Source organism: Taudactylus pleione, unplaced genomic scaffold, assembly GCF_031769625.1.
Source record: "Taudactylus pleione unplaced genomic scaffold, aTauple2 ptg000089l, whole genome shotgun sequence".
Lineage (NCBI taxonomy): Eukaryota > Metazoa > Chordata > Amphibia > Anura > Myobatrachidae > Taudactylus > Taudactylus pleione.
The window spans coordinates 15,808,479-15,823,653 of record NW_028284491.1 but is presented as its reverse complement, the minus strand read 5'-3'; the positions used below and the strand labels follow the sequence as shown (position 1 = coordinate 15,823,653).

General features: G+C 49.7%; 1 protein-coding gene across 1 annotated transcript in view; it reads left to right on the top strand.

The window, feature by feature from the left end:
• Nucleotides 1-15,175, top strand: part of LOC148527401 (gametocyte-specific factor 1-like) — a 133,458-nt gene that overhangs the window by 43,134 nt on the left and 75,149 nt on the right. The window contains exon 5 of the mRNA XM_088469296.1: nucleotides 14,745-14,871. Within this exon, the coding sequence (XP_088325422.1) occupies nucleotides 14,745-14,871 (127 nt within the window). The remainder of the gene's footprint in view (nucleotides 1-14,744; nucleotides 14,872-15,175) is intronic.

Here is a 15,175-nt window from a genome sequence, read left to right as displayed (position 1 = left end):
GGGGTACCCCACATCGTTTTTGCCCCTTATATTTAAAACCAGCACTAGTCCCTGCAGCCTGGTGTTGGTTTCTAAAATACGGTGGAACCCTACACATTTTGTTCCCCGTATTTTTAGAAACCACCACTGGCTGGCAAGCCTGGGGCTGGTTTGGCTTTTGGGGGGGGACCTTATGTCATTTTTTTTATTATTTTTTACTAATTTTTTTATAGGTTAACTAAAACGGGAATTTTCGGGAAATATTCTAGGGACCCCCCTAAAGATGTCTAGACATGGGGGATCACTATGGGTACCCCCATTTTTAACTCCTGAAGGAAGTCAGGGTTTCTAATAGCCGCGGCAGGGAAAAACACCTTGCAAAGCTGTTTAAAAACCCGACTTTCTTAAGCAGGCAAAAACGGGGTTACCCATAGTGATCCCCCATGTCAGGACATCTTTAGGGGGGTCCCAGGCATATTTCCCGAAAATTCCCGTTTTTTTCCTTAAATGGGCTCAAGGGTAATTTTTTGAAAAACAGGGATAATTTTTCTAAGCACTATATCAAGTGAAAAAAAATGCAGAATAGGGGTTTGGGGGTGTAGGCTTATAAAAATAGCCTGTAGTTTTGGGAATGTCCCCTTAAAAGGAAATGTTCAAAAAAAAAAAAGGTCCTACAAAAAATCGGGACACCCCAAACAATTAATTTAAAAATTGGGGTGAAAAGAAAAAATTGTTTAACAATAGGGAAATAGGTTCAGGGCTATTCTGCAAGTATGCGGCAGGTGTTTTGAAGAATAGAATTATAGCGGCAGGTGCCTAGTTACAGAATTTTTAAAAACTTACTTTAGGGACTTAAAAATATACTAGTACCCATTTTCATGTGCCCCAAATTTGATGGGACCACTTAAAAAAACGAAAAAATTAACCTAAGTGCTCTTCTGCAACACTTAAATGTCGGGAAAAAAACACCTGCTGCGGCTATTTAAATCCCCGACTTTCATTTAAAGGCTAAAACGGGGGTACCCATAGTGATCCCCCATGTTTTTACAACTTTAGGGGGGTCTTACAAATTTTTTATGGAAAAAATCGTAACTTTACGCAAATCAAACTTCGGAGGTTCCCATTTTCGATAATTTTATATTGAATATGGGGTTAAGCGGGAGCGCGCCCGCTACTTTAACGCAGGTAAAAACTCCGATATGAAACGGTAACTTCGACAGTGAAGTTAACGTTTCATATTGAATACCCCTCTTAGTGTATTTAACCACAGCTGTCAAACAGCCACAGCTGCCTCTAGGTCTGTTGTACTGCCCTTGCCCCAACTCCTGCACACTTCCATCTCCTTCCTGTGACTGGTATAACAAACTGAAAGATAAGTTCAACATCCAGAAAATACCGTTCTTTCTGCTTCAGGGTCTGTAGGCTCCACAGGAGACCTTGGAGTATAGGTGATGCAGAGTCATCCAGGCACCTTACGCAGTAAATTTTTCTTTCAGGATTCACTTGAGTCTCCATCTCTACCCCGCCCCCGGGCCAGAGGCCGCTTCAGTTTCGTTCGGTGCCCCGCCTGATTCAGGTCACTGAACGCGATAGGAAAACAGCCCCTGAAGATTTGTTATTTTAAGTTCTTCTTTTTCCAAGAGCTGACAGTCCAAGGGCCGTCCGCGCTGCCGCACCGTCAACCCCGCCGGAGCAGAGACCCCGGTACTGATCCGTGGATCTTGGCGGGCTCGGCTAGCAGGGACCCCGGAGGATCCCTGGACTGCGGCTGGGCGCTATGGGGGAGGTAAGTGGTGTACCGCCTAAATCGCAGTCTTTTTACCTCCAGGGCTGGGGTTGATGGCAAGTGGAGCCAGGCACAGAGTCCTGCGCTTCCACTGGACCACCATAGACGCGCGCTAGATAGTAAGGGCGCAAGTCCAGCGTCCCTGGGGCCAAATGCTGGCCAGGGGATGCGGTCTTCCCTATCTTAACAGCCAGCTCCTCCCCGCTGCACAGCGCGCCTTTCCACTGTTGTCTGGCTGTGCTGCGGCAGCTTCTCCGGATCCGCCACCGCAGAGGTCTCTGGCAGCCATTTTCTCCTGGCTGAGTTGCAGATCTCGCAGGCAGTGCGGAGCCCGGGTCTCCCTACGTACCTCTCCTCCAAGGTGGTCAGTGTATGTAGCACTATAGCCTACCAGACACTGAGCCTGTGTAGTTGAATAGTAGTGCCATTTGTGCATGTGTATTTCTACTTCAGGGTCCATAGGGGGTCCACAGGGTTGACCTTGGGGTATATCTGGATCCACAGACACCACGCAGTTAAAGCTTTGCTGCTCCCAGGATGTGCTTGGGTCCATCCTCCTCCATACCCCGAGCCCAGGCACCTCAGTTTTAGTTGGTGCCCGGCCGCAGTCAGATCACCCTGGGCCATGGGGCTGCATAAGCAGCCCCATAGCTTTATTTTTTATTCTTTTTAAAGAAGAAGATTTTATTTATTTATTTTTACTATCTTCAGAGCGGCAGCATCAGACTGTCCATCTGGACGTCCACGCTGCCGCTCCAACAGCCCCGCTGGCGCTGCGACGCCAGTACTGATCTGGGGATCGCAGCGGGACCCCGGAGTCAGTACTAGCGTGGCTCCGGGACCTCCCACTGACTGCTGCCGGACGCACGGGGCCAGGTAAGCCGCGTGCAGCGCTTCGCGCTGTGCGCGGGGGTAGAAATGCAGTCTTCAGCCGCCGGTCTCTGAGGACAGACCGGCGTTGCTAGTAGCAGCGAGCTCCCTCTTCACAGGCATACCCCGCGTGACCGCTGGACCACCAGGGAGTAATTGCTGGAAGGGAACCAGCGTCCCTGGGGTTAATTGCTAGCCAGGGGAGGCAGCCTTCCCTGGTTTAGCTATTCCTCCCCTCAGCCCAGCGCGCCTTCTCTCATGCGTGCTGGCGTCGCTGAGCTGTTCCTCTTGCGGCCACTCTTCCTCAGAGCTCTCCGGCGGCCATCTTCTCAGTGGCAACGCAGATCTCCCAGGCGGTGCCTGGACCGGTCCCCCTGCGTACCTCTCCCCCTGCAAAGGACAGTATTCGCTGCACTATAGCCCTCCCAGACACTGAATCTGGGAAGTTGATTGGTACGCGAAAGGTGCAGTGAGTATAACTTCCTGCATGGTATGTGACTTTTGCTAGTGCTGCTATCTGTGCCAATTTTCTGCTGACTGTCATCTTATCACTATCCCTTTCTTTCTCCTACGGCCCGCAGGTACGTGGGGGATGGGTGTTCTTTCTGTGTACCTCACTTATATAGATCTACGTATTTGTGAGGTCCGTCACATACAGTGGTGTGCTACACAGTACCATATTGTGGGCTGTTTGTGTTGCATACTTGGGAGTGCGCAGGTGTTATACACCCCACCTCTTTCGGTGATACACTTTTATTGCAAAGTTATTGTGTCATGTCTGATGAGGAGAATGAGCGCTCCGTGGCTCCTGTGTTGTTTTCCTGCAGACGCTGTTCTGCAGGGGTTGATGGGGTGGATTTGTCTCTGGACGGTCTGTGCGGGCGGTGCCAGCTGGTACCTGGTCCCTCTAAACCCCCGGTGGCGCAGGATCCTCCTTGGGCGATGTTTACACAAGTGCTGGCGTCGATCGCGGTCTGGCTTGCGGTCCCGACTGCGGTCCCTTCTAGGGTGTTGCCCCAGCCTACCATCCCCCGTTCCCGGGTGTTACGCATCTGGTGCAGTCTCCTCCCGGGTCTCAGACTATGGGTCCTTATGCGGGATTGCCTGTGTACGTGCAGTCTCCCACGGTAACGCAGCAGTCAATGGTACCCTGTCAGGGATATCCTCAGGCGGTACCCCCTCCCTGGGTGGATGTCCTCTCCAGCTCTGTTCAGAGCCTGGCGGCCTCGTCATCGGCTTTTCAGTCGATATTACACAGTGATTGCCCCCAAAGGCGTCCAAGCGACCCGTTCACGGACACAGACATGTCTTCGGATGACGGAGAGGTCCATGAGGACTCTGACTCGGATGCCGGGGCCCAGGAGGTGGAGACTAAGTCCTCCATTAATGTGCCGGCATTGGTTAGGGCGGTGCAGGCCATCCTTCATATAGAGGAGGATGCACCGGCTCCCAGGTCGAAGTATCCTAATTTTAAAAAGGCCAAAGTAGCTTTGACTGTTTTTTTTTCCCCTATCCGACCAGTTGACGGTTCATATGGCGGGGGCCTGGCAGTTGCCCAGCAAAAGATTCCAACCGCAGAAACGGTTGGCATCCAACTATCCTTTTCCTGAGGCTCATTGCAGGAAATGGGAAACGCCACCTGCGGTGGATTCCCATGTCACCCGCTTAATTAAAAGCACTACGTTGCCTTTACTGTCTATCTCCTCCCTGAAGGATCCCACGGACAGGAAAGTGGAGACTTGTTTAAAGTCTATCTACTCTCTCTCTGGGGCAGTGGCCCGTCCGTCCATGGCCATCTCTTGGGTGGCTAAGGCCATCGAGAGCTGGGCCAACGCTTTGGAGGATACCTTTCCGGAGGATGCTCCGGATATCCAGAGCGCGCTGATAGGACAAATGAGAGATGCGGCTTCCTACATTGGGGAAGCATCGTTGGATGCAAGCCTGCTGACCTCTAGGGTGTCTGCTGCAGCTGTGTCGGCGTGTCGGTCCTTGTGGCTGCGATCCTGGAGAGCTGACGCAGAATCCAAAAAGGGCCTGGAGGCTTTACCTTTTAATGGAGAGTTGCTTTTTGGTCCAGACTTGGACAAAATAGTGGATACTCTGGCTAAGTCTAAATCGGCCTTCCTCCCTTCGGCTTCAGCACCTGCCAAAGTACGGAGCTCCGCCTTTTGGTCCTATCGGGTTCAGGGCAAGGCCAAAGGTCAGTCCTTCCCGAGGCAGTCGGCAACCAAGACCGCCTCAAAGTCCAAGAAGCAGGCCTGGAGTGCCAGGCGCCCTTCTTCCAAGCAGGAGGATAAACCTTCTGCCTGATGGGACGGGCCTTCCTCTGGGGGACCCCAGAGTGGGAGGCCGACTTCTTCAATTTGCCCAGTGCTGGCACAATACCACCACGGGTGCCTGGGTTCGAGAAGTGGTCTCCCAGTGGTACGCCCTGTCTTTTCGGCACAGACCGCCCCACCAGTTTTTCTCCACGAGTCCTTCTCAGGACAAAACCAAGGCTTTACAGATTCAGGAGGCTATAGAGTCCTTGCTGAAAGCAGGGGTCGTTCCCGTTCCTCAATCACAACGAGGGACGGGGTATTATTCGTCTCTGTTTCTGGTGCAGAAACCCAATGGTCTCATCGCCCTATCCTCAATTTGAAGTCTCTGAACAAATTCCTCAAGAGTTCCCAAATTCAGGATGGAAACGTTACGTTCCATCATTCTGGCGATGGAACCTGGGGATTACATGGTGTCCCTGGATATCCAGGACGCCTACCTCCATGTTCCGATAGCACCTTCATCCTGGAACTGCGGGCGGTATACAGGGCGGTTCAGGTGCAGTCCGACAACGCCACCACGGTGGCGTATATCAACCACCAGGGAGGAACTCGCAGTCGAGCTGCGATGTCGGAGGTGTCTCGCATCCTTGCTTGGTCGGAGTGCCACATTCCAGTGATCTCGGCGGTCTTCATCCCCTGAGTCCTCAATTGGGAGGCGGAATTCCTCAGCCGTCACGACGTGCATCCCGGGGAATGGTCGCTTCACCCAGAGGTGTTTCAGCTACTCGTGGACAGATGGGGGCTGCCGGAGCTGGACTTGATGGCCTCCCGTCACAATCACAAGTTGCCCGTTTACGGGTCAAGGACGAGACGCAGGCGCATGTCTGGTGGATGCGCTGTCGGTGAAATGGACGTTTCACCTGGCGTATCTGTTTCCTCCGATATCCCTACTACCTTGGGTCCTGCGGAAATTCAAGTAGGACGGCGGCACGCTTGTGCTGGTGGCTCCGGCGTGGCCCAGACATCCTTGGTACTCCGATCTGAGGAGCCTCTCCATCGACGCTCCGTACCTTCTTCCTCAGCGTCAGGACCTATTGTCTCAAGGGCCATGCCTTTACCCGGATCTGGGTTGGCTGTCATTGACGGCGTGGCTCTTGAGACAGCCATCTTGAGGTCTCGGGGCTTCTCTGGTTCGGTTATTAGTAACATGCTCAGGGCACGCAAGCCTGCTTCTGCACGGATTTACCACAGGGTGTGGCGCACTTACTTTCAGTGGTGTGAGTCCAGAAGCTATGATCCTCAGGTGTTCCGAGTTTCTAGGATCTTGGAATTTCTTCAATCAGGTTTGACTCTCTGAAGGTTCATGTGTCCGCTTTATCCGTGTGGTTCCAACGACTGATTGCTACACTGCCAGATGTTCACACCTTTTTCCAAGGTGTTCTCCGAATCCAGCCTCCCTTCGTACGTCCTGTGGCTCCTTGGGACTTGGCGGTGGTTTTACGGGTCCTGCAGGGCCTCTTGAGTCGGAGCTCAAGTGGTTGACGCTTAAGACCATTTTTCTCCTGGCAATTGCTTCTGCCAGGAGGGTGTCAGAGTTGGGGGCGCTTTCCTGTCGCCCTCCTTTTCTGATTTTTCACCAGGACAGTGCAGTGCTCCGCACTCGTCCTGAGTTTTTACCTAAAGCAGTTTCGAAGTTCCACATCAATCAGGAACTTTTTGTGTCAGCTTTTCAGTCACCTGATCTTTCCGCTGGTGAGGCTTCCTTAGTTGTAGTCCGGGCGCTTAGAATCTATGTGGACCGGACTGCTTCTGTTAGGATGTCTGATTCATTGTTTGTCCTCTTTGGTTTTCACAGGAGAGGTTGGCCTGCCAACAAACGTTAGCCTGTTGGCTTTGTTCTGTTATTTGTGAGGCTTATGGACAGGAGGTTTTACCTGTGCCAACCTCTGTTAAGGCTCATTCCACTCGTTCTGTGGGTCCCTCTTGGGCTGCTAGACGTGGCGTCTCTTCTGTTTAGCTGTGTAAGGCGGCCACCTGGTCTTCCATTCAGATGTTTTTGAGGTTCTATGCGTTTGACACCTTCGCCTCTCAGGATGCGTCCTTTGGGCGCTGAGTTCTCCTTTCTGCACAGGACCGTCCCCGCCCTTAGTTGAACTGCTCCCTAAGGTCAACCCTGTGGACCCCCTATGGACCCTGAAGTAGAAAACAAGAGAGATGGTAATAACTTACCTTTGTTATCTCTGTTTCTACGAAGTCTATAGGGTCCACACAGCACCCGCCCTGACGCACCTGGCTTCATATGGGCTGTGTGGCTGGTCACCGGTTTTCCATCTCCCATTTCTGTGAGTATGGTTTCTTGTGTGTTCCAGTCTTCCTTCTCTCTGTTTAGTCTCCTCCTCCGGCCTTGGCTGCTTACCAACTGAGGTGCCTGGGCTCGGGGGTGGGGTATAGAGCAGGATGGACCCAAGTGCATCCTGGGAGCAGCAAAGCTTTAACTGCGTGGTGCCCGTGGATCCAGATCCAGCTATACCCCAAGGTCAACCCTGTGGACCCTATGGACTTCGTAGAAACAGAGATAACAAAGGTAAGTTCTTACCATATCTCTTGTTTTATCTCTGCATTGTATGTGACTTTATGCTAGCGATGTCTGTCTGAGTTTCTCTCTTCACTCTGTCATCCATTTTACACTCCCTGTGCTTTTCTTCTCACTGACCCTTTACAAGTGTTGTCAGGGTGCAGAATACTCCTCACCGTTTATTTGTGCTGTGTGGTCGGTCACATATAGGGTACTAGATATCCTCTAAACTGTGTGGGAGTGAGGATGATATGCCCAGCTTGGCTCCTGTCCTGTCATGCAAAAAATGTACAGCAGTGTTAGGTGTGGGAGACATTATACTGGAGGGTTCTGAAGTGCTATGCCCCTCCAGGTCACTCTACTTTCTCAGCCACCGTGCAGAGCCCCCTTGGACATGCTTTGCACAAGCATTAACTGCCATTGCGGGACGCTTAGCTGCCTATCCTGTGTGTTCCCCGCTGGGGTTCCCACAGCACCAGGTTATGCCCTCTCCGAGCCTGTTTCTTCCGGTTGCACCCATGCTGGTTGTATCTAATCCTCCCTGGGTTAATATGCTTTCCACTACGATGCAGAATCTTACAGATGTGCGGCAGGGGGATGCACCTCAGATTAGACCGGCTAAAAGAATTTTGCCGTCATCTCAAGTCTACTCCATATGATGAAGATGACATGTCATCTGATGATGGGGTGCTCCCGGCTGATTTTGTCTCCGAACCCTCTGCACGATGAGTGGAGCCTAAGTCAAAGATTTATATTCCAGGACTGATGCAAGCTGTCCGTGCTGCCTTGGACATAGAGGAGGACGAACCTTCAGCGCCTAAGTCCAAAATGCCTATTTGAAGGACGTAAAGGTGACCGTTTCCATATTTCCTTTATCTGATCAGCTGGTAGACCACCTGGATGTGGCATGGAAATCACCTGGAAAGCGTTACCAGCCGTAAAGACGCCTGGCTTATGCTTATCCTTTTGCTGAGGACTGTTTTTTACAAAATGGGAAACTTCACCAGCGGTGGATTCTCATGTGACGCGCTTGGTTAAAAGCACAACCCTACCTATGCCTTCCATGTTGTCCTTAAAGGATACTATGGATAGGAAGGTGGAGGTTTGTCTAAAATCCATTTACTCCCTTTCAGGTGCTGCGTGCAGACCAGCCATGGCTATTTGCCGGGTAGCTAGAGCTATGGAATGTTGGGCGAGCACCCTTGAAGGGTCCTTGGCCTCGGATGCTACCAAAGAGCAGTTGAATCTAGTGGGCAACCTCCGAGAGTCAGCTACTTACATTAACGAGGCTGCCTTGGATGTCAGCTTATTGAATGCTAGGATTTCCACTGCGGCTATTGCGGTTCGCCACTCCCTGTGGCTATGCTCTTGGAGGGCAGATGCAGACTCCAGGAAGGGCTTAGAGTGTTTACCTTATAACGGTAAAGTTTTGTTTGACCCTGATTTTGGATAAAATTGTGGATACGTTGGCAGCGGCTAAGTTTGCTTGTCTGCCTTCCCCTGTCTGTCCCCTGCTCTCTCTGAGTCTCTGACCTTGTCCTTTCGGACCTATTCTGGCCCCAGGTAAGGTTAAAGCTCATTCCTTCCCTAGGCAGTCAGTCACCAAGAAGACTGCCAAGCCCAAGAAGCAAGCTTGTAATGCGAGACTTCTTGCTGTCAAGCCTGATGACAAACACCTCAGCCTGACTGGGCAGACCTCCTCTTGGGGGAATCCCAGGGTGGGAGGCAGACTTCTTCAGTTCGCCCAATACTGGTATCTGGCTACAACATACACCTGGGTAAGAGAAGTTGTCTCTCACGTATACGCCTCTCCCAGGGTGGGAGGTCGACTTCTTCAGTTCGCCCAATACTGGTATCTGGCTACAACATACACCTGGGTAAGAGAAGTGGTCTCTCACGTATATATGCCTCTCCTTCCGCAGAAGACCTCCCCATCAGTTTTTCTGCACAGGCCATCTGTCAAACAAGGACAAGGCCTTAGAAATTCAGAAGGCAGGACAGTCCTTGCTTCAGGCAGGGGTCATTGTAGATGTTCCTTTAACCAAGAGGGGATCAGGTTATTATTCCAGTGTCTCTATGGTTCAAAAACCGAACGGATCCCACCGACCTATCCTCAATCTCAAGTCCCTGAACAAATTCCTCAGGGTACCTCTGTTTAGGATGGAAACCCTACGCTCAATTATATTGGCTATGGAACCTAGAGATTTTATGGTGTCGCTGGATATTCAGGATGCATACCTGCATATTCCGATTACTTTTTTTCACCAGCGTTTTGTCAGGTTAGCTGTACTACAGCATTTCCAGTTTCGGCTCTGCCGTTTGGCCTCTCTCCTGCACCTCGGGTGTTTACCAAAATGATGGCGGCAATGGCAGCCCATCTGCGGCTGCAGGCGGTCCGCCTGTACCATACCTGGATGACCTTTTACTGTTGGCAGGGTCTCCAGAGGTACTTCACCACCACCTACAGCTGACCATATCTGTGTTACAGATGCACGGGTGGTTGATCAATTGGAAGAAGTCCTCCCTGATCCCTTCTCAAAAGATGCTCCATCTGGGAGCTCTGTTGGATTCACAACAGCAGAGGATTTTTCTTACTGCAGGAAAGATCTCCACTTTGCAGACACGAGTAAGCAGATTCCTCCACAGTCGCCGAGTGTCCATTTACTCAGTGATTGCATAACGGTGGGTTTCGTTCTGATCGAAATGAAATAGTACACATGTGACCAATATGAGTGAGTACGAATGAACACACTTTATTTACAATAAACAAACAACATACAAAGTATGCTGTATACTCAACTTTTGTCTATGTATTCAGATGACACCGGTAATTAATCATCTTCAGCATAAGATGTACTTCATCTTATCTTCTCTTCTCCTCTGGGGAGCCCTCGTTTCTTAACGCCCAGGTTATTCAATTTGCATTGGCAGCATCCTACTGCAGTCTCAGATCTACCACGAGCTAATGGGTCCTTTGAGTACCTCTGGTTTATATACCCTAGTCTGGGGTGTTGGCTTTCCGGCTATTAAGCCCATATCAGTTACATACAGTGCTAGGTATCAAGCACTCATTGGTCCAGCATAGCATTGACCAAACTTATCTCTCTTGCACATGCTCTGTAAGCACTAAGATATTACCAGACAAAGACATACATTAATGACGTATCCTAATGTCTGGAGATGAACTCTATTTCAAGGCTCCTTTGTATAGAGTCTGGACATCACTGTTAATTACCCATAATGCTTAGAATCTCTACACAGCTTATCATGGTCATTCCAATGGAATGTGGTTCACTACTGATAAGAACATAGAAGCTATGAATGGTTCATTATACTTCTAGTAGTAGAAATGACAGGTAGAGTAGGCCCCTCAAATTATGGCTTATTTGACCCCAAAAGGTCATTTGACCGTTCTATGGAAAAACAGCAACTGTATTAAGACAATCTCATTTCAAACCTCAAGAGGCCTAGCAAGGGTATATATGTGTTTGTAACTTATATGCCTATGTAGAAATTAACTATTTAACCCACTGGTTACAGTGATGCTGTGACTTTCGACATGGTGGAATATGCCCAGTTTCATTCCCGGCCTCTACAGAAATTAATCCTCTCCAGGGGGGACAGATTACCCCATCGGATAAAGGCAAAAACTGTGCTCTCCGAAGGTGTCTGTCTCTTGCTTAGTGGTTGCAGATGGGCCACCTCTCCAGGGGGGCACCCCTTTTTGGATTCCGGACTGGGTCCTCCTGACAACGGACGCCAGTCTCCGGGGTTGGGGCGCCGTGACAGGCCCACACTCCTTTCAACATATTGGAACTTTGGGCAGTCTTCAGGGCCCTGCAACAAGCCAAACTCCTTACTTCACGGAAAGCCTGTGCAAGTTCAGTCAGACATCGCCTCGACCGTGGGATACATCAACCATCAAGGAGGAACTCTAAGTCAGACGGCAATGAGAGAGGTGGCACGCATTCTGACATGGGCGGAAGGTCATTTCCCAGTCATATCGGCCATGTTCATTCCAGGAGTTCTCAATTGGGAAGCGGACTTCCTCAGCCATCATGACGTGCATCCCGGAGAATGGTCACTTCACCAAGGCTTGTTTTAGCTCCTAGTGGACAAGTGGGGCCCTCCGGACGTGAACCTCATGGCCTCCCGACACAATCACAAACTGCCGGTGTACGGGTCCAAGACAAGAGACGCCAAGGCTCTCTTGGTAGATGCTCTGTCAGTCAAGTGGACCTTCCACTTTGCGTACCTGTTTCCTCCAATCTCCCTTCTTCCTCGAGTAATTCGGAAGTTCAAATAAGAAGGGGGCACTGTCCTGCTGGTGGCTCCAGCGTGGCCCAGACGTCACTGGTACTCCAGATCTTCAGTGTCTCTCCACAGACACTCCGTTGCTGTTGCCTCAACATCCGGACCTGTTGTCTCAAGGTTCTTGCCTTTACCTGGACCTGGGTCGTCTGTCTTTGTCGGCGTGGCTCTTGAGACATCCCTCCTAAGGTCCAAGGGATTTTCTGGCTCTCTGCTTAACACCATGCTCAGAGCGTGTAAACCAGCCACTAGGATTTACCACAGGCTGTGGCACACCTATTTTCAATGGTTTCATCCCAAAGGTTACGACACCCAGGTATTTCGGATAGCCAGAGTTTTGGCTAACCTGCAGGCCGGTTTGGATCTTGGTCTCCACCTTGCCTCACTGAAGGTGCATGTCTTTGTTCTTTCATTGTGGTTCCAGTGAAGGATTGCTCCTCTTCCTGATATCCGCACTTTCCTACAGGGTGTCCTTCGCATTCAGCCTCCCTTTGTCCCTTCTGTGGCGCACTGGGATTTGGCTGTTGTCCTTGGGGCCCTCCATTTGAACCCCTGGGCTCAGTGGATCTCAAAAGGCTTACAGCTAAAACTGTTTTTCTTTTGGCTATTGCTTCTGCCAGAAGAGTGTTAGACTTGGGGGCTCTCTTGCCGTTCCCCATTTCTTGTCTTTCACCAGGACAGGGCGGTGCTTCGGTCTCGACCTGGGTTCCTTCCTAAGGTGGTTTCTAGTTTACACATTAATGAGGACATTACTGTACTTGCCTCTAATTCTCCAGGCCTCTCTGCAGGTGAGGCCTCATTGGATGTGGTACGTGCTCTCAGGATTTATGTGGACCATACCAGTTCCTTTCGGAAGTCAGACTCCTTGTTTGTCTACGGCCAGCCAATAAACAAACTTTGGCTAGATGGCTTCGCATGGCTATCTCTGAGGCTTACATTCATGAGGGGCCTTCCAGTGCCGCCGTCTGTTACTGCTCATTCTACTCTGTCTGTGGGTCCTTCATGGGCAGCTCACCACGGGGCCTTGACTGTTCAGCTTTGTAAGGTGGCCACGTGGTCTTCTGTCCAGACCTTTTTGGGGTATTATGCATTTGATACCTTTTGGCTCTCAGGATGCTTCCTTTTGGGCGGCGGATTCTCCTCCCTGTACAGGAGCGTCCCCACCCTTAAAGGGACTGCTTTGGTACATCCTCCAAGGTGTCCCTGTGGAGTCTATGGACCCTGAAGTAGAATATGAGGGATATGGTAAGAACTTACCTTTTTTTATCTTTCTACGAAGTCCATAGGGTCCACAGGGCACACACCCTGACGCACCAGCGCTTCAGATGGGCTTTGCTCTGGTCACCGGTTTTCCGTCTCCTGTGTGAGAATGCGATTCTTGAGTGTTCCAGACGTTCTTCTCTTTTATTCTCCTCCGGCCTTTGGTTTGCAACGAAACTGAGGTGCCTCTGGCTCAGGGGTGGGGTATAGAGGGAGACGCAAGTGCATCCTGGGAGAAATATGTACTGCGTAAGGTGCCCGGATGACTCCGCATCACCTATAGCCCTAGGTCTCCTTGTGGACCCTATGGACTTTGTAGAAAGAGAGATAACAAAGGGAAATTCTTACCATATCTCTTTGTTTGACTGATCTGGAAGCACAGGCAACATGGTGTTTGGATTAGATGTTGAAAGTTTAAGTCGACATCCAGAACTGACCATTATATGTTTTGGCCTACTGGTTTGCAATAAGACTGCACATGTTGTGGAAAGAATCTTTAAACCTGTATTTGAGTTTCACCATATTTAAATACCCCAGGGCCAATGTTGAAAAATAGATATACTGTAATTAAAAATCTGTACTGTCTCTCTTGGAGTACCTTAAACTGAAAGCTGATCTAGACTGGGACCTTTCAGATTTCTGCACCTACAGGATATTTTATTTAACAACTAACCAGTGGCTGCTGCCCACAAGTTTGCCCAACTCCCTCGACTTGTGCATAGAGTTCAATAGTTTTTTTGGCGCCCAATGGATTTTTCAGCACCCATTGATTATGGTGCTTGTCTTGCCCTAAAGCACTGGCGTTACCAGCATAAAGCGGCTAAACTGTCTAAAGTCCTGGCGTCCAAAACATGTACTTTTCGCACTTTTTCTGCTCGCCACCTCAGAAATGTTGTCTGCACCAACGGCTCACGCCTGAAAAGAGCAACAATTGATTTGCTCCGTCGGGCGCCCGTTAAGGTACAGATGTGTCCACATACTTCTGTCCTCTGTGCGCTACAAATAATGCAGGATATCAGTGTGACTGTAGCGCCGAGCGTCTTTGTGCAACTTTTTACCTTTCAATACGTCTTATTCGCACAGCGATGCAAATAGATAGCACAAGCAGCTTCTGCTGATTTCAAATATGCTACATTAGTGTTACAGCCACTGACACTGTAATATAGTGTTTCGTATGCAGATACAGTCGCGCACAGAATCTAGGCATGCAGCATATCATTTTAATCAGCAGAAGATTGTGCTAGCTATTCGCATCGCTGTGCAAATAAGACGCATTTGAAGGTAAAAAGTCGCACAAGAATACGCCCTGCGCTACCAAGTCAAACCACGGCATGGCGCAGCTAGAAGTGCTGTTTAGTGCGCAAGGAGGCTAGATGTATGAGGACCCATGTGTACCAAAAAGAAAAAAATTAATTTCCCCCCCCCTTAAGTGGAATGCACTATGTCGATCCTCGGAAATATGTTTGGATGTCGAACCTGGATTGCACTCTACTATTAGGTTTCAATTGCGCAATCTCCAGCACTATGGTATGAATGAGGTACAGCTCTTGAAGGTATGTTTGTATTGCACGTCCCACCTTTGCTGTTCTATATTTTTTCACATCAACTACAGTACAGATTTTTTATTTATGTAGTGTTTTTTTTAATTGACAATAAGGTAATGGGTTGTGTGTTTTTTCTATGTTCTTTCTCTGATTTGAAGAATCATCTTGACCTTGCCAATCAGTTTGTCACTTGCCCTTTCAATGCCCGCCATATGGTACCTCGGGGAGAGCTGAGTTTCCATATATCCAGATGTGATGACAAGGGCTGCATTGAACAAGACATTGGTAAGATGATGGGAGTTTTTTTTTTTTTCTTTCTTTTTTTTTTTTCTTTTTTTCTATACGTTTTGCATTATGAATGATAACCCCCCCCCCCAAAAGAAACTAAAAATAAAAGTTAATAAATCTATGTTTATGCAACAATGGTGTTTACTGCAGTATACAAAGAATATGGGCACTTTTTTTTAGAATGTAAGCTTTACGAACTGGGCCCTGTAACTTCTTGTGCTCCCCGCCCAAATGCTCCGCGTCCCCGTACAACTTACTGCCTGTCACTCTCCCCCCTCCCCAATGCGCCGCATCCCCTGTG